We start from the raw sequence: 20,696 nt of genomic DNA, 5'->3' as shown, positions 1-20,696 counted from the left end.
TGATAGAAAGGCAGCAGGAACTCAAATAACCAACCAACATCTCTGAGGAACGTTTCCAACACCTTGTTTGAAAGTGTGCCATGAAGAATTAAGACAGTTCTGAAGGCAAAAGGGGGTCCAACCTTTTACTAGCACCTAATAAAGTGGCCAGTGAGTGTATTTTGCAGTGTTACTACGTTCAGTTTTACATTTGTGGACGGTGGAGGTCTGAAATGATCAAGGGTCAAAAGGAACTGTTAATCTGTGGAAATTTGGCTACTTGCTCGATGTAATTTGTTGGTGCTAGTCAGCCATGCAGTGGGGCGAGCTGCTGTTAAGAACGGTATCTTGTTTGTTTACAACATTACAGCAAGAAAATGCACTGAATGAAACGGGTGAGACTGATGGAGCCAGGGCCTGATCTGAAAAGAAGCTTACCGAGGGTGGTGGCTTTGAAGGACGCGTGGTCTTGATCCAGTCCTTAGACAAATTCAATACAGCAGCAATGCCTTTAAGCATAATCATTTGTTTCTAAACTATATCTCTTTAAAACCCACAACAACTCGTCACTCAGTAGCCGCTCTAAACCAGAGAACTCCAGGGAAAGAAACACAGATTAAACATGCCAACGGTGGAGGTCCCTGAGCGCGCTGGGTAGATTTTTAAGGCTCTCAGAATTCACCACACCTTAAACACAACCTCCCATGTGTTTCTGGCTTGAAAAGACTTGTTTTTTGCCTCGAAATGTTTTCCGTTTGAAGCATGCTGGCGGTCGCGGTGCGGCAGCTGCCACAGGGCTGGTTGCCGTGTTTTTCTGGTGATGGGTTTACTTACTAGACAGGATTGTGAAAGCAAATTAACTCTTTGCTGCCACTGTTGCATTTTTTGGTACGTTTGGCACAAGTTTTATATCAACTTGGCACCAAAGTAATAATCTAACCACAGAAAACAAAGTCTCCGGTGTCAAATGCAGCTTTTGTGTGTTTTTAATCTATAAGACTTAATAAAATGGCTTAATTTGGCAACAGGACTTTGACTGAACGAATGTTAGAATTGACTTTTTACGTTTTAAACAAAAATATATTTCATCACTGGGCAAAAATGCGATATGACATTTATGCATTATGCATGGACAGCTCCAGCAAGGGCTGTCTGGATGAGGACATGGCTAAACCGCACTGAAGCATTGAGCTATAGTTGGAAACAGTGCGGTCAGTCCGATTGAGTTCTTTGGAATATGAAAGTAGCGTAAGCTGCGGTAATGACTCGGAGCGTACTGACATCAGAGAGTGGAGAAGATTAACTCTAAGCTCTTGCCGGACTGGCCACTGCCCCTCCCCTTGGAGAGCTTTAGGCTGAAACCTAGTCGGATATTTTTGACAGCGATTTAAAATATGACTTTTCTTAATTCCACTCTGGAAGTTGTACCCTATAAAATACGATTGCATTACGTGTTGCCTACAGCTGCACGGTTTGAGTTTTGGTAGTCGTTATTGCGATATTGACCTATGCAGATGAGCCTTATAGCCAATCGCAGTGTTCTTTAGTGTGTGTGCTTTAATGAGACTGATATTATAATATTATTATGCAAAAGCCTCTAACTGCCAACGATGGTATGAAATCTACCTGCATTTAGTTTTTATATATATATATATATATATATATATATATATATATATATATATATATATATATATATATATATATATATATACGCAACTACCAAATCCGCCTTAATTTTTCTTCCCCAGATTTATGAAGGTGATGTTACTGAGGAGATTAGATGTAATGTAATCCCAGGGTTTGGCAACCCAAATGTGAAGAGGAGCCGTTTTGTCCTTTCAGCAGAAATCCAACCTCCTTGTGAGCCACATTTATATGTCCATTGTACCATCTTGGCTGTAAATCTGTCTCAGCATGTCCTGATGTTCTAGTACAGGCTAGAAATAAAACAAAAACACAAACTTGCTTTGCTCTACTTTAAGCTTTCACTCAGCTATAGCTGCTTTTCTCACATCTCCAGCAGGAGACTTTTCTGCCAAAGTAGAATAGTTTCTTGTAAAATGTCTTTTTTATATATATATAATTAGAATGTCTTCTCATTGTCCAGCTTCTTGTCATTTTCCTGTTCCTTAAGTGGTGCCTGAGGATGTAACTGCTGCCCCATTTAAGGAGGAATGTTACAATCTGAGCAAGAAGCTTTTGAATGAGAAGCCGACTTCAGCTTCGTGATGTTTTAGTGTTTGGCAGTTCGTCGTTGCAGATTAAACGTATCAGGAACCAGCTGATGTGATTATCAATGCAAATCAGTCCATTTGTCTCCAGATTATCGATGTTCAATGTGAAGCTACTACACAGGTGAGATTGTTGTCTGTGGTGACCAGCAGTCTACACACCAACCTTCAGGGTCAAAGGGTGAAGAATACATTTTTCACTTTTTTACATAATTTAAAAATGCCTATTGTTCTTTACGTTGCCTGCAAATTACATGAAAAATGGACCAAAAGAAACGGCTCAAAATGACTTGGAAAAAATTCTGGTTCCATTGACTTTCATTAAAAGTAAAGTAGGTTTTTTCCTTCTCCTGTAAAGTTGTCATTTGGGAGATACGAGGTTTTCTTCTGACAACAGCGATTTATACATCAGCAGTTCTACATCAACTCCAGCGTTTAAGACCATTTACTGCTAAACTGTGTTGAACGATCAGCAGAACCTTATTTTACTGTAAAGGACGATTGTTTTATTATTACCTACTAATGTGATTCTGCTGTGGAGCCACGACAGGGCAGTTAAAGAGCCGCACGCAGCTCCAGAGACTCCAAAAGGATGTGTAGCTGTCAAGAAGCCTTGCTGAGGAAAGGAAATGGACAAAGAAATTATACACGGACATTGAAACGGCACATTTGGGATTATTTAAGTCATAAGAAGCAGAAAGTGCAACCAGCTTGTGAGACTGAACTTTTGGAGGTGCAGATTTGTTTAAGAAACACTGAAAGTCTATAAGAATACAAGCTGTAATAGAGGTAGAGAGTCAACAGGGTAAATGCTAATTACGTTTAGTTGTTGAGACTTCTGTTTCATTTTTCCTGCGAAATATATATATTTTTTCCTTTCTAATGAAAATTCATGTGTTGTTGACTAGAAATTAAGTAGATGAAAGGGCCTCTGACTTGCCCTGTACTGGAGGTCAGCATGGTAGACAAAATAATGCAGGCCAGTCTTTAACCATGCCTCACTATCAGTACACCAGTCGTTAAGCCTGTTATGTGGAAGTATTAACTACACTGCCTGGTCGTCTTAAAATCAAAATTCACAAGATATTGTAAACTGACAATAAGACCCTTAATGACCCTAATTAGTCCCCTAGATGGAGCGCAGTGAGCAGCTGTCCACTGCTGAGCAAATATCCCTGATGCACTCTCAGCAAATCAGCTGTAGAGCTGCTGCTGCACTTTTTTCACATCGTCAGTTATATTTGACTTTGCCCTTGAACTAACTTTTTCTTTTGTGTTCTCATTATTTTTTACTTCACAGACTGCAGAAAATATTTAAAGCTCCGCTGAAGGGCTGCAGAGTTTGCGACTATGTGTCCAGGTTCAAGGGATCCATCTGTCCTAAACCTAATTTTAAGATGTGATGAATTGGGGTGATGGCATGCTGAATGTTCCTGTTCAGCTACATCATTTTTGGAATAGTAGAATTGATTGTGATATTCAGTGAAGTGTGTACTGTGCAAAAAAAAATCAGACCATCCGTTTATTTTCCAGTCAAAGTGACCGTTACGTACCAGTTATACATGTTTTAGCAGAAAACGTCTGTTTAATAGAAAATTATGTTTGCTTTCACAACTAAATACAGTCAGGTTCATAAATAATGTTTTTTTTTTTAGCTGAGTACCCCATTATATTGAGGTTGAAATTAAATAATGGATATGAACGTGCAAATTGTGTCAGTGCTTAGGAATTACAACCATTTTCATACATTGCCCCCCCCCCTCCCCTTAATGTAAACTCCAGTATGTTGTGGTAGGGCAATTATATCATCTCCCCCTAATTATTTGGTGGTATGAAGCTGAAGTCGGATATTCGCCAGCTTCTTGTTTGTGCTTTCCCGTTCCACCTTAAATGGAGCAGCAGTTACATTCTGGTGCCTCAGGCATCAGAACTGCTGCACCATTTAAGGTGGATCGGGAAAATTCAAACAAGAATGGGAAATTTCGCTTGCTGCCAATACACACTGCTAGCTATTTATCTGCTTGTTGTGAAGAAAAGGACCATAATACATTAAAACATCATTAAGCTTGTGGTCAGCACATCACATAATACAGTGGTCATCACATTTTTTTAATGAGGAAAATACTCAGGTTTGTGGGTTTCTTTGGTCACTTGTGCAGCCATCTTGCTGTTTTTTGTGTTTTTCTCATAACACTCAAATCAAACCACGCCCCCCACCCCCCCACCCCCCCGGGAGTGAGGGAGGGGTGAGGGTTAAGTAGTAGGGCTGATCAGTGAAATGGGATTGGTCCTTAGAAGTTATTTGCCTCTTTTTTTTTTTTTTTTGTAAGGGGAAATTAAAAATATAGAAAATTAATCAGGAACGAACATATATAGAAAAAATGTTTGGTGTATTGTTTTTATTCTATATTCTGCTGTGTAAATATTACCTTTCATCTTGTACATTCGCTGTGTTTTTAAAAACATTTCCGAAATGTACTGGAATTTGAGTTATACTAGTTTGGAATTTCACGATGTAGTGAATCATTTTCTAAGGGATCATATGAAATAGAATCGCTCAGAGATTTATTTACTAAGCACAGCTGCAGTTCATTTTTTGGATGATCTGGTTACCTAAAAATGTAATTTTGTGTACATTTGCCTTTCTGTCCAATAAAGGAATCCAGTCTTTTGTTCCTGGTTTTCCATTGGGTCTTTCTCTGATCGGGGTAAAACTAGTGTTCCGTTTCGGTCCTTTGATGGAGCAAAACTGACACATCTCTTTTTCTGCCTCTCTCAGTTTCCCAGGCATGGCGATGGTTTCTGTACGCGGCCTCTACTTCGTGGTCACTCTGTTCCTGGGCAGCTTCTTCGGCAGTGTTTTTATGCTGGGTCCGGTGCTGCCCTTGATGCTGCTGTCCCCAGCTTGGTACCGCTGGCTCACTGACCGCATTGTGGCAACCTGGCTGACCCTGCCTGTGGTATGTTCTCATCTCCATCGCTCATTAGATCAGCACTGTAGTGCACCGGTAATCTACTACAGCTTTTTCTTGGGTTTTTCAGGCACAAACAGCTGTATGCAAAAGTTTGGGAGCCCCTGGTCAGATTAAAAGTAAATACACGTCCTCCTCTGAGAACAACATGTTTTAATACTTACATACTTAATTTATTGTTGGACACATTTAAGTTACATTATATTTAAAATACCTTATTATTAATATATGTTAGGGCTCATTTTATTTTGTATGCTTGTTTCCCAGCAAATAAATAGAAATCATATTCCCTTCATGGTTTTGACCAGGGATGGTCAAGCTTTTGCTTACAACTGATCGAAAGTATAAAAGTAAAAAAAAAGATTTTTTTTTTTTAATTATTAAAGTTTCATAAATATTTTCCAAATAACTCGGTTTCCATCAGTTTGGCCTAGTACATGTTTAGTGCACACACAGTTTCATAAAAACCTTTTCATCCTAACGTATTTCTGTAAATGATCTTATTAGAAAAAAAGTTGTATTTCTACAAAGTTGGTGTTACTTCCAAATATTTGACCTGTAGCGCATATAATGTATTTTTCTATGAAGGAAACAATAAACGTGACCACTTCATGTGACGCCGTACACGTGAGCCGAAATCTGAATGTATAACATGTAAAAAGAGGAGCTTCTGTTTAGCCAAAATACTGATACATAGGGAAACCCGTAGGTCCACTTGTGAACTAAAGAACATCCAGCATGACTGTCAGATCTTTTCCTGTTTAAGCAGAAAAGGCCATATTTTTAGAAACCAGCAGAACCACTGACTCTCAAAGAATTCAGTTTGTTACTGTCAGTTTGTTCCCAAGCTGACCAAACAAGAACATATTTGCATAAAGACCTTCCTGTAAAGCCAGGAAAATACTCCTGGGGGCAAATCTACTAATGTTCTGCCCCAAACTGTTTCTTGGCAGTAAAACCGCGACGCTTTACTCTTATAGATGCAGCAGCGCACAAACGTACATAATTAGATCAATTAATACGATGTTGCACTTTTGCCTCATTGTGTGTGCTTTTATGGGAGTGTCCTTCTCAAAGCGCATCATACAGTTCAAATATTATGATGAAGCACCTACTCTGATTTACTACAGCTGGTACAGACTGACTTGTGTGTTGAACGCCTGTGTAAAGCTTTTATTTTGGCACAAACGTGACCGACGGTGTTGCTCAGAGACACCCATCCAACAAAATAGAAGCCAGTTTTTGGCAGGTGGAAAAAAAAAAAAGTATTTTTCTTTCAGCACTTTGGGAAATATTGGCTTATGTTGGACCTCTGAATTGCTTTGATGCAATAATTTATTTTCTTAGTATTTTGAATGTTGAATGAATGACTTATTATCACAAAGTAGTTACTTGGCCATCTCTGAATGCTACTTTTTCAGAAGTTAGTAGCTTTTTCTTTTTCCTTCATTTGAAAACAGACTTCCAAACAAAACGCATGGCAGCAAAACTGGGGTTTACACTGTGCTGCTTCAATGTTAATTAGAAAGTTGCAACTGTGTTTATTTGCATAACAGTTCTTAGATGGCGGTGCACTAAATTGGTCACTCCCACCAGCACAACTGGCTGCAAGCTGTCACCTTTAGTAAATCTGCCCCTTATTGCCAAGCCCTACATACCCTGCCCATTCAAAAGCTTGACCACCCACCTTCTTTTGAAATTTTCCATGTAATGTTTGATCTTGGGTACTAATTTTTAATTTAGATTAAATACCTCCCAGTATCTGTTTGCTAATCCTTTGATCTGTACAGAAAAATGGCAAGATCTCAACAGCAATATTTATTTAGTGGTTGCAATCTGACAACGAAAACATGCTTGTTTAGTGGGGAAAAAGTTTTAAAAAGGTGAGTGCCCCCAAACTTTTCTTGTGACCTGAGTGTTTTTTATTTTGTGTGTATTCCTTCTCTCTAGGCTTTGTTGGAGGTGGTGTTTGGAGTGAAGGTGGTTATAACAGGCGATGGCTTTGTGCCAGGGGAGCGCAGTGTGATCATAATGAACCATCGCACTCGGCTGGACTGGATGTTTCTGTGGTGCTGTCTGCTGAGGTACAGCTACCTCCGCCTGGAGAAGGTCTGCCTGAAAGCTGCCCTCAAAGCGGTGCCTGGTTTTGGTGGGTGAGCTCCTTCCCCCGACACTTAATATGCATGAACACCCCACACACACTCTTATCCTTTCATTCCTTCATGTTATCTGTTCTCTTTTGTGTTGTGAATCTTACCGACGCACTTTTAAAGTCAAGGTGGTTTTGGTGGAAAATCAGAATTCTCCCATTACCCAGAAAATAGCCTGTCTGGAAAGACATGTTTGAAAATGGACAAAATTGGGAACACAATTCAGTCTTCAAGATTCTTCTATTGATTTGGCTGTGTGACATGATTTTGTCCATTTCTGTAGATACTAGTTTGTTATACAGTGTCCATACAAGTTTGGAGATTGCTTGACGTCATTTGAGGGTAGTATGTAATGATTTAGGCAGGCAGGCAGCACAGGGCTGATCGACTGAGTATAAATGAGCTTTACTTATTTACCATTTGGCAAAATCCACGGTTTTGAATGATAAACAAGCCATTCATATAGTTGTTGGTTGATTGCGTTTTGGGTAAGAGGAAGATCGTTTTGTTATCCTAGTCATTACAGTGATGTTTCCTTGTGTTTTGTGCATGTTATTTAGGATGGGCGATGCAGGTGGCTGCATTTATCTTCATCCAGAGGAGATGGGAGGAGGATCGTAGCCACATGGAAAATATGCTGGAGTACTTCTGCGATATCAGGGAACCTTTGCAGCTGCTTCTCTTCCCCGAGGGCACTGACCTCACCGGTGAGATGTCCACAACTCGCTCACATGTGCTCATGTGTATATACACGCACACAGCATTAGAGATGGGCATTTGAATGCATGTGACTGAAGTCCCCCTAGTTGACCTACTTAGATTTCACTACTACTTTCAGGAATGATGTCGGTGGCTGTGTTTACATGCAGATTTTTGCCAATCCGATTGAATGGATTCGGATTATAGATGAAGACTGAGATGTTCACTCTACTCAACAATCTGATAAATCTCCATTTACCTGCACACAAGTAATCCATCCAAAATGCCGCGCATGCGTAGAGAACCGCTTAGTGTAAATGTTACCGTGACAACCAGCATCATCTGAGATCCCAGTCAGGGTAAGACGAGTTTTCAGTTGGCGCACTCATGCTTTTAGTTGCTTTAACATTATGGCAGAAAAACATACTTCACATGTATTAACGGAAGCTGCAGGACGAAGACGTCAACTTCTGAGACACAAGCTGGACGTCTGTCCCACCACCGTCTTTTAAAGCTCAGAGCATGAACTTCGTCTTCTCTGCAGACCAGTTTCTGCTCCACGATGTTGAATGTTATGAACTTTTGCTACGAAGCGACGCACATGCAGAGTGTACTTAAACTTTCTGGTTATTTATGTAAGCCATATGGAACTATATAAAAGAGAGATAGCTCCTTTCTCCCCATGGCTGTTCGGCTCTACAACCAAAACCTCCGAAGGCGAAACCAAACAGTGGAATAAAACTACAGAAGAAAAATCCAGGCAATATTAAAGACCGTAAAATGACCTTAAGACAAACAATACTTGACATCAGCTCCACAGTACTTGACTTCTATGCATGTTTCAACAGTCTCCATAGTCAGATTTTCATACGTGTTGCTGTATTGTATACAACACGTTGGGAGGTCTCTTGATTTGTCATCCTGCAACCTTGAAAAGGCTTATAGAACCCCAAACTAGTGGCCCCCTTGCTGCAGACAGGTTCAGTCGACCAGATCTTACCTACTTACTGGTCTTAAACCTTTATCCCTGCTATCTAGCCCATCTGAGGCTGCACAATTAATTAACCACCCTCCACCCCATTCATGAATGGAGAGGGAGGGACCACCGAAGGATCTCACTCATCATGGTCACTGGAGAATCTGACAGCAACAGCTTTGTCAGAAACTGACTAAGGGCTTTGGACAGCTTATACAAACTCTGCATCAACAGATGGGCAGCAGTCTCTTTCTGTAAACCAGCAAGGTGAAGCTACAAGAGAGGAGTGTACCTCTCAGCTTGGAGGTCTGTCCAATCCCTTTATTAGAACTGGCTTTAGAGGAGATTTTGAGGCCTGTTTAACAGTGATGTCTTCATTTTAGTAGACTTGGCTTCTCTCTCACTCTCTTGCTGTCAGTAGTTTGAGGGATTTGATGCTTAAAGTTGTCTGTAGGAGCCCAGGGGATCACAAAGGCCTGATCTAATTACTGATCAAGAGTAGGTCTAGGTGCACGCACGCAGAAGGGCACACGTGTGTGCACCAGCGCGTGAACATCTTGACCTCTTTCAGACAGAACAAGAGAGACACTCAGCAGCTCTTTAATAGGCAGGGTATTGATATCTCAGCCTCAGGTTCCTTTGACGACACCTGGCAGATTAAATCACTGAGACTAACAGGCTGAAGTGCAGAGGGTTAATGGGTTAATAAGAGGATTATTGCAATAATTAACATCATGATTGTTTGATTTTTCTTGTTACATGTGTGTAGTCCAAACATACAGGAAATAAACTGATATTCAAAATGCATTTATTTATTTTGGTAATCCAAATGCCAACCTCAGTTCCTAATACTGAGACAGAAAGCAGTGATTTTTTTTTTTTTTAATCTACAATGACCTATAATTAAATAGAAAAATGAAAACTGTGTCAGCAAATGATTCAGCAGTTTAAGAACACTTATCAATGAAAGATTGCAAACATTGTGTTTATTGCCGAAAATGCAAGGGAAGACTATGCTTTGCACAACAGCAGCTACATAACATACAGAAATGTTCGTTAAATTGTGTTAAACCTCCTTGGACTCATCTAAAATGAGCCAATGCACGGTGGAAATGTGTTTTGTGGTCTGACGAGTCACCCTTTCCGATTGTCTGTGGAAATAATGGATATTGTTCACTGGGCCAATAAAGGATTGGACAGTCCAGATTGTTACCAGCATAAAGTTCTGAAGTATGGAGTTGTTTGTGGCGTCCATGGCATCTTGAAAGCCACCATGAACGCTTAAAGTTATATACACTTTTTTTGGAGCAACGTTTGCTGCCTTTTTAGAAAACAGCTTGTTCAGGGACATCCATGCAACATGATGGCACCAGGCCACATTCACTGTTCCATTGAAAGCATGTGGTGGCTCTGTACAGCTACTGTAGCTGAAGACTTGTTTAACAGAAGGTTGAACACTTATTAAGTGTTGTTGAAAGGACAGGTGATGTAACACAAGGAAAACCTGCTGTTTTTTGGGACATCAAATCTGAAATTAGCAGATTTTAAAAAGGAAAACGAAGGCAAAACCTGAAATATTATATTGTATTGTTTTCAATGTAGTGTTTTTTATAAGCATTTCACACACTGTCCCAACTTTTTTGGACTAATCTATGAAGTCTGCCATCTGTAGATAACACTCGTGCCAGAAGTGATGAGTTTGCGGAGAAGAATGGTCTCCCAAAGTATGAGTACGTGCTTCATCCACGGACAACTGGCTTCACCTTCATCGTGGACACACTTCGGAAAGGTCAGAGGCTTCATATGGGCTCATTTAAACATTGTAATTTACTATGTTTTTAAGCAGGGGTGCGTTATAGCTTTGATATTTGAACGTTAGTAAGGTTCAGAGAATGGATTTTCAGTTAACCATTTGTATATTGTAGTTTATGCTCACAAACAAGGTGAACTGGTCTGGACCCGTCAGCAGGTCCAAGCTTTTATTTCCATTGTTGTCTATGTATTTCCTGACCAATAAGCCTTAATATATAATAATGCTGAGACTTTTTTTAAGTAATCTTCCATATTTGGTTATGTGGCTCACTGTAAGACATATATCTATAAAAATAAAAGTATGCAGTAAGGCTTCAGGTGTTTACGATGGCTACAGCTACTGTTTTTGGTTCTGTGTAAATTGTGTCAATTTCATTTCTCAGTGAATTAAGTCATTTTTTTTAATTGGTTCATACTAGACATTTAATATTTTTGTTTTTTAAGCATCTGGAGAGTAAAGAACTACTGAATTAGTTAAAGAAGGCAAAACCATCTGCAGTGACCTGCAGTGATGATGCTCCCTCCCTTGCTGTAGCTGCTCTGTTCCTGCTGTGTTGCTCTGTCTCAGAGGGCACCTCTAATTAGGGAAATGTCCTGCACCTGATCCCTTCAGCCCAGGGAGTAAACCCATCCATGTCGGGCTCCTTCTGTGTTCATACATCTGACGGTCAGAATGGAACTTTGCCAGGGCAAACAGTGCTTTCCTGAACACCCTGTTCCCAAACTTGATGCAACAGAGTGATTTTTGTTGTGTAATTATTTGTGTTAGTGATGCACGGAGAGGAAATTTGAGGACATATACTGACTGATAATGAACAACGTTTCTGTGTCACATGTCAATGTGTTCATTTGTTTTGCATTTTAACAGGTTTTCACTAAAATCCGTATTAAGAAGTGCACTGTGCTGGTTATAGATGAACCATTGATTAGTTGTACATGGACGGACCAATCAGAAGCAGCCAAACACCCACTTGATGTGCACATCGCCACACAGCTCCAACTAACTGTTAACCTCTCACACTGCGTTCTGCATTCAAAAAGCCTAAATAAATCGATAAGCTGGACTTCTTGACCGAAAATAGAGGCCTGCTTAGCTAAACCATGTTAAGTATTTTTCTATGAAGTGCAGAATTAAATTTTTTGAATGAACATATGTCTGAAGAGATTTTGCACAGCTCTTAAGCCCATAATGCCAGACACATTTAACTGATTTAACTCATTTAAATTGCAATGATTTTGTGGTCAATTGCATAAAATTGGCCAAAACAATAACTATTCGGCCCGACTGAGCAGATACGCTTCCATCAGCGTTTCAGGCCAGCTGTGCTGGACGAACATCTACCGTCCATTAAAACGCAAGCCTGTTTTTTTCACTTGAAGGGTAAACTTCATAGATATCAAATCACATGCTTAGACTTTCTAAACCATTCTAAATTATATTACTATTAACTATATAAACTGCTATATTATAATACTTCACTGTGCTGTACTCACAGGGAGACTAGAACCATATAAACATGCATTCATCACATTTAGATCTGCTTTTTGTGCTGTCGTGTTTTAAATCTGCTGGAAAATTCTGTAATCACTATTCATTTGCCAGATTTCCAAACTAATTAACATTTTCCCATTTATTGACTGAAGTTAACTTGTTGATGTACGGTGGTCAGATAAAATGAACACTTTTGAAATAATTCAGAAATGTAATATCTTGAATAGGTAAGCAATTTTGATGCTTTTTGAAGTAAACCAGTGTTTGTTTTCAGCAGATCAATATATAAGGAAGAAGTAACAGACAAAACGCCGTTGTTAAACAGGGTTATTCTAGAAACCAAATCCCCCAGTTGTTGTGTAATATTCATTCTCTAATGCTAAGCAATACAAAATGACATTTAATATTGATATACTGGAATTAGACACTGCTACAAATTGCAGGACTTTAGTTTTGGCTTTTAATAGCATAACCACCCACACCAACTCATACTGTATGTACAGTTGTATGCAAAAGTTCAGGTCCTGTTTAGTTGATTTTTCTCAGTGAAGGTAAGCGAACACATCCACTGAGAGCGCTCTTCATTATTCCATGTTTCTGATGAGTGCTGTGCAGTTTGTCTTTAATAGTTGAGTTCAACAAATTGGGAAAAAAAATCATAAAAAATATTAGTTATGTGTCATCACTTTTGCACTTTTGTGTTTTATTTTGTAGAAATGAAGCGAATGAACAGTAAATGGCACAGATAGCATTTGGCTCCTGCCCTAGCTGCATTATGTCCAGCATCTCTCAACTGTGGACTTGTTATAAAGTACTACATTTTACACTGCAGTATGAAGGTCAGATAGTTTTAACCAGTCAAGTTCATTTAAGTGGAATCTCTGTTGTCGTCACAACCCCAACCAGACCCTACAAATGACTCCTGCACAGTCATTAGGAGTGGTTTTGTCCGTTCCTCTGTATTAAAATAGCTTCTTAGTGGGATTGAGGTCAAGACTCTGAATAGGCTGACGTTTTTAGATTCTAGATCATAGACAGCTGTCCTAACTTGATAGAACTTGAAACTGTCCAGACACAAAGGAGCGTGATGCTCCATGCCATGCTGCATGTATAGGTAGTCTTGAAATGCTACAGAGAATATGAAGGTATAGGGAGGTAGTGTGTTTTGTTTGGTTAAGATCTTCATTTATAAATAAATGTTCTAATTTATTATTATGAGTAAAAATGAAAAGTGGATTAGTTTTAATAGATGAGGTTTTCTAATATAAAAAAGGGTTTTATGATACTCCCAGGCTGTTTGATTTGGGAAAAAGTATCTGTGTAATTTCTTTAATTTCCCACAGATGGCCTGGATTAAAATCACTCCACAATTATTACAGTCAGACTGTAAAACTACACGCTGCAGATTCATACTGGATTAAAATCACTCCACAATTATTACAGTCAGACTGTAAAACTACACGCTGCAGATTCATACTGGATTAAAATCACTCCACAATTATTACCGTCAGACTGTAAAACTACACACCGCAGATTCATACTGGATTAAAATCACTCCACAATTATTACCGTCAGACTGTAAAACTACACACCGCAGATTCATACTGGATTAAAATCACTCCACAATTATTACCATCAGACTGTAAAACTACACACGCTGCAGATTCATACTGGATTAAAATCACTCCACAATTATTACAGTCAGACTGTAAAACTACACACTGCAGATTCATACTGGATTAAAATCGCTCCACAATTATTACAGTCAGACTGTAAAACTACACGCTGCAGATTCATACTGGATTAAAATCGCTCCACAATTATTACAGTCAGACTGTAAAACTACACGCTGCAGATTCATACTGGATTAAAATCGCTCCACAATTATTACAGTCAGACTGTAAAACTACACGCGCTGCAGATTCATACTGGATTAAAATCTCTCCACAATTATTACCATCAGACTGTAAAACTACACACACTGCAGATTCATACTGGATTAAAATCACTCCACAATTATTACAGTCAGACTGTAAAACTACACACGCTGCAGATTCATACTGGATTAAAATCACTCTACAATTATTACAGTCAGACTGTAAAACTACACACTGCAGATTCATACTGGATTAAAATCACTCCACAATTATTACAGTCAGACTGTAAAACTACACACACTGCAGATTCATACTGGATTAAAATCACTCCACAATTATTACAGTCAGACTGTAAAACTACACACACTGCAGATTCATACTGGATTAAAATCGCTCCACAATTATTACAGTCAGACTGTAAAACTACACGCTGCAGATTCATACTGGATTAAAATCGCTCCACAATTATTACAGTCAGACTGTAAAACTACACGCGCTGCAGATTCATACTGGATTAAAATCGCTCCACAATTATTACAGTCAGACTGTAAAACTACACGCTGCAGATTCATACTGGATTAAAATCGCTCCACAATTATTACAGTCAGACTGTAAAACTACACGCTGCAGATTCATACTGGATTAAAATCGCTCCACAATTATTACCGTCAGACTGTAAAACTACACACTGCAGATTCATACTGGATTAAAATCGCTCCACAATTATTACAGTCAGACTGTAAAACTACACGCTGCAGATTCATACTGGATTAAAATCGCTCCACAATTATTACAGTCAGACTGTAAAACTACACGCTGCAGATTCATACTGGATTAAAATCGCTCCACAATTATTACAGTCAGACTGTAAAACTACACGCTGCAGATTCATACTGGATTAAAATCGCTCCACAATTATTACAGTCAGACTGTAAAACTACACGCTGCAGATTCATACTGGATTAAAATCGCTCCACAATTATTACAGTCAGACTGTAAATCTATACGCTGCAGATTCATACTGGATTAAAATCGCTCCACAATTATTACAGCCAGACTGTAAAACTACACACACTGCAGATTCATACTGGATTAAAATCGCTCCACAATTATTACAGTCAGACTGTAAAACTACACACTGCAGATTCATACTGGATTAAAATCGCTCCACAATTATTACAGTCAGACTGTAAAACTACACACTGCAGATTCATACTGGATTAAAATCACTCCACAATTATTACAGTCAGACTATAAAACTACACACACTGCAGATGCATACTGGATTAAAATCGCTCCACAATTATTACAGTCAGACTGTAAAACTACACACACTGCAGATTCATACTGGATTAAAATCACTCCACAATTATTACAGTCAGACTGTAAAACTACACACACTGCAGATTCATACTGGATTAAAATCACTCCACAATTATTACAGTCAGACTGTAAAACTACACACTGCAGATTCATACTGGATTAAAATCACTCCACAATTATTACCGTCAGACTGTAAAACTACACACTGCAGATTCATACTGGATTAAAATCACTCCACAATTATTACCATCAGACTGTAAAACTACACACTGCAGATTCATACTGGATTAAAATCACTCCACAATTATTACCATCAGACTGTAAAACTACACACTGCAGATTCATACTGGATTAAAATCACTCCACAATTATTACAGTCAGACTGTAAAACTACACACTGCAGATTCATACTGGATTAAAATCGCTCCACAATTATTACCGTCAGACTGTAAAACTACACGCTGCAGATTCATACTGGATTAAAATCGCTCCACAATTATTACAGTCAGACTGTAAAACTACACGCTGCAGATTCATACTGGATTAAAATCGCTCCACAATTATTACAGTCAGACTGTAAAACTACACGCTGCAGATTCATACTGGATTAAAATCGCTCCACAATTATTACAGTCAGACTGTAAAACTACACGCTACAGATTCACACTGGATTAAAATCGCTCCACAATTATTACCGTCAGACTGTAAAACTACACGCTACAGATTCACACTGGATTAAAATCGCTCCACAATTATTACCGTCAGACTGTAAAACTACACGCTACAGATTCATACTGGATTAAAATCGCTCCACAATTATTACCGTCAGACTGTAAAACTACACGCTACAGATTCATACTGGATTAAAATCGCTCCACAATTATTACCGTCAGACTGTAAAACTACACGCTACAGATTCATACTGGATTAAAATCGCTCCACAATTATTACCGTCAGACTGTAAAACTACACGCTACAGATTCATACTGGATTAAAATCGCTCCACAATTATTACCGTCAGACTGTAAAACTACACGCTACAGATTCATACTGGATTAAAATCGCTCCACAATTATTACAGTCAGACTGTAAAACTACACACTGCAGATTCATACTGGATTAAAATCGCTCCACAATTATTACCGTCAGACTGTAAAACTACACACTGCAGATTCATACTGGATTAAAATCGCTCCACAATTATTACCGTCAGACTGTAAAACTACACACTGCAGATTCATACTGGATTAAAATCACTCCACAATTATTACCGTCAGACTGTAAATCTACATGCTGCAGATTCATACTGGATTAAAATCACTCCACAATTATTACCATCAGACTGTAAAACTACACACCGCAGATTCATACTGGATTAAAATCGCTCCACAATTATTACAGTCAGACTGTAAAACTACACACCGCAGATTCATACTGGATTAAAATCACTCCACAATTATTACAGTCAGACTGTAAAACTACACACCGCAGATTCATACTGGATTAAAATCACTCCACAATTATTACTGTCAGACTGTAAAACTACACACACTGCAGATTCATACTGGATTAAAATCACTCCACAATTATTACTGTCAGACTGTAAAACTACACACACTGCAGATTCATACTGGATTAAAATCGCTCCACAATTATTACTGTCAGACTGTAAAACTACACACTGCAGATTCATACTGGATTAAAATCACAGAAACAACCAAGAAGGGCTGTAGTGAATATCAGATCATGTTTTGGAAGCCATTCACACAAATCTAGATCGTTCTCAGGGGTTTACGTTGTAGCTAATGCAGCACAGTGGCTTTTCAGATTCCACGCATATGCTGTCACAGTGTAATGAGGTAAAGCTGGCGTCCCACCAAGAGTCTAAAGCAGACGGCTCTGTATTACACTAATGCGCCACTAAACAGGTGTATGAGCCTCTCATGTCCCACACATTAGAATATGTTCCAAGAGCTGATGCCATGCCGCCAGGCGCATGCGCACCCTCTATCCAGTCTTTCTATTTTTGGCCACTGTGCAGCAGGGTAAGTGTGCGTGGGGGCCCAGGCATGTGTCATCCATTAAACTCATTTGTCATGCTCTGACTCTATTGTATGCCTAGCAGCCCTCTCTTATGTAAGCAGTGCGATGATGGTGTCGGTGTGCTAGCGGAGATTATGTGCTATATTTAAAGACTTGCTCTGAGGTGCTCTGCCAGAAATACACAGTAGCGTGCACTGGTCTTTTTTTGGAAGACTGCATCTAAAATTGCTTGAATACTCATTCATTCTTACCCATTACTCATTGAGTTCTCATTGTCGTGCCTTTGCTACAAGATACTGAAGCGTGAAGCGCAGGTTTATTCTGGTAACATTGCCTACTAGGACGCACTTGACTCATCCTCTGACCTCTGTATCAGCATATTGTAATGTGAACAGTGCCTGTCAAAAGTTTGGGGACACCCGGTCGTCACCACAGGATCTCGTACCAAGAATTTTGGGGGCTAAGTGTGGGTGGGAACGGAGAGTGGGAGTGAAATTTCTTAACTAATCCAGCATTTTAAGGCAGAGCTCAGAGTAGGGATCGATGTGGCAGTCCTCAGCGTAGTCTGATGGACAGCAAGGCTGTAAAAAGACAAACAGTAGTTTGAAAAATACACGTACTCACCACTGAGTAAATGGTATGTCCACAGTGGTCGTGTGTCCATGCAAAGCTTTTTGCCAATCTGGTTGAATACGTTATGATTCCAGAATGAGACTGAGGTGTTATGCTCTCTCTGTTCAAGAGTCTGATGGAAAATCTTCGGCGACATAGACACTACAAGCAATCCCATCCAAAATGACACGCGTGCGTGGAGAGCCACTTAGAGTAAAAGTAACCATGACAGCGAACATCACGTGAGGATCAGTCCGAGTCAGATGAGTTTAGTTGGCGCGCTTGTGTTTTTAATTGCTTTAAAACCATATCGGACTCAGAAAAAGTACTTCGTGTGTGCTCTTTAAAGAAAGCCGAGAGGAAGACGTCACTGGGTGCCCGTCTCTTAAAGATCAGAGCATAAACTTCGTCCCTTCTGCAAACCATTCTGATTGGGAATATAATCGGATACACGGATATTATTCTTCTATTTAACAGATTATTTACAGGACTACCCACCTCGTTCAGTTGGATAGAAACTGTCATTAATCTATAATGACATAATATAATGGGGGGGGGGTTCCTAAAGCAAGAATAGAACGACTCCTAGCTGGCTACAAAAAGCTGTGTTGACTATCAAAGCTGGTGCTGTTACATACCGACTTAGTAAGATGTCCAATTTGTGCACAAGCTTAAGGACGTTTGCATCTGATGTAGTACATCGTTGTAGTCGTGTCCTCTTAGAAAGGGGATTCGAACACCATCGTTTTCAACTGTGCGCTTCTTTTTTTATCTATCTATGACCTTAGAGCCAAAAGAGTTTCAATAGCCTTCTTGCCAAAAAAGACTTATTTATCAAAAACTTTATTTTGGAGTGCATCCAATATTTAACGTTTTTATAGCAGCGTTAATCAATTCTGACATTCCAAAATTGCAACTGTGCAGTAGAATCACCACCATATTATCTAGAACTGGCCTAATCATTCAACACAAGTTTACATTGCCAGTGTTAACAAGCCTGAGGTTTGTTGTTTTTACCATCAGCTACCGTTGTCGGTTAAGACTAGTGTAGCTGACTGATGCTACAGCTTTAGTCTCAAGGCTCTCAATTATTATTATTTTATTTAAAATATTAGTTTTAATAAATGATCTGTTCCACTGAAGTATGTGCATGTACTTGTGGATCACTGACAAAAACCTCCAGCTCTGCTTTTCTCTTGTCCGTTCCACAGGTAACAACTTGGACGCGGTCCACGACGTCACCGTGGCGTACCCACAGAACATCCCTCAGACAGAGCGCCACCTGATGCTGGGCCTCTTCCCGCGCGAGATCCACTTCCACGTGCGGCGCTACCCGCTGTCCACCCTGCCTGAGGGATCCGATCTCCTGCAGGCCTGGTGCCAGGATCGCTGGACAGAGAAGGAGCAGCGGCTGCGGGAGTTTTATGGGGCGTCGCCGCGGCTGTTCGATGACCCCGAGGCCCGGGTGCCGCCCTGCAAGAGCGAGCTGAGGGTGACGCTGGTCAAAGCCGTGTCCCTCTGCTATTGGACCCTGTTCATAACCTTGTCCTTCGTCGGCCTCTGGTTGTGGGCACCTCTGCGAATGTACTTTCTGCTGGTGGTGGCGTTCTTCCTGCTTCAGCAGAAGGTCATGGGTGGGGTTGAGATGATGGAGCTGGCGTGCCATCGCCACTGGAACGGAAAGCCCCCAATGAGTAGAGAGAAGGACGGACCTCGGGTGAAGAAAGAGTGAGAAGACGGATTGGATCAGGTTGAATATAGGGAGCCCCCTGCTGGAACGGAGCACATCCCGCACAATGAACTCACAGCATCGCTGCCTTTCCCAGCCGGATCCCTCACTTTGTCGCTTTCAGTGAAGGGAGAAGGAAAGAGAGGAGCATGCTTGCTTCACAGATGCCTCAATGCTACAGTGATTGGAATGGCTTGGAAGCAGAAAGAAATAAGGATTGAATTTTTTTCTTCTATGCTGGAAGCTCAAATATACTGTTTTACAAAAGTCACTGTGCTTGTGTGCGAGGGAAGAAGGTTGTATGTGTGCGTGTTTTTACCTGAGGACTCATCTTTTCACTGTCAGTCCTGAATATCCTTCTGTCTGTTCCATCCTTACTGAGTCTCTCTGGTGTTTGTTTTTTTGTTCGTTTGTAGGGCTGGCCCCAATCATTTGAACACTCGATGGTTCTTTCTTTATGTTGGTAGGTGTTTCATTATCTAGTATTCAGAAACGTTTTTTAGTCGCCCCTTAGACCCCAAAAGAATTCTGAAACCTTCTCCTGGAGTCCTAACAGTGAAGAGTCAAGGCCTATTCACACCAATCATTTGACAGAGAAAGATGGAAGAGGAAGGAAAAAGTGGATTCGTCAAGTAGTAGCAACGATGAATTTGGCATTGGTTCTAAGAGCGCTATAACCAGTTTCTTTTTGTTGTACTCACCACCATTTGTAGCCTTTCACCTCAGGTCCTACGTGTATTTTCTTTAATCTCCACATATAGTCAGCTCTGTGCTCTGCCTCAAGCAGTATGAGCTGTT

At 40.0% G+C, this 20,696-nt stretch overlaps 1 protein-coding gene across 4 annotated transcripts in view; it reads left to right on the top strand.

Moving 5' to 3' along the window:
- Positions 1 to 20,169, top strand: part of lclat1 (lysocardiolipin acyltransferase 1) — a 44,882-nt gene extending 24,713 nt beyond the window's left edge. For all 4 annotated transcript variants that reach the window (XM_017720988.2, XM_017720989.2, XM_017720990.2 and 1 more), the window contains exons 2-6: positions 4,993 to 5,173; positions 7,136 to 7,334; positions 7,896 to 8,042; positions 10,683 to 10,799; positions 19,381 to 20,169. In XM_017720988.2, the coding sequence (XP_017576477.2) occupies positions 5,003 to 5,173; positions 7,136 to 7,334; positions 7,896 to 8,042; positions 10,683 to 10,799; positions 19,381 to 19,901 (1,155 nt within the window). In that variant the 5' untranslated portion in view covers positions 4,993 to 5,002 and the 3' untranslated portion in view covers positions 19,902 to 20,169. The remainder of the gene's footprint in view (positions 1 to 4,992; positions 5,174 to 7,135; positions 7,335 to 7,895; positions 8,043 to 10,682; positions 10,800 to 19,380) is intronic.
- Positions 20,170 to 20,696: the final 527 nt, after the last annotated feature.

Source organism: Pygocentrus nattereri, chromosome 5 (genome assembly GCF_015220715.1).
Source record: "Pygocentrus nattereri isolate fPygNat1 chromosome 5, fPygNat1.pri, whole genome shotgun sequence".
Lineage (NCBI taxonomy): Eukaryota > Metazoa > Chordata > Actinopteri > Characiformes > Serrasalmidae > Pygocentrus > Pygocentrus nattereri.
This window is presented reverse-complemented; position numbering and strand designations above follow the sequence as displayed.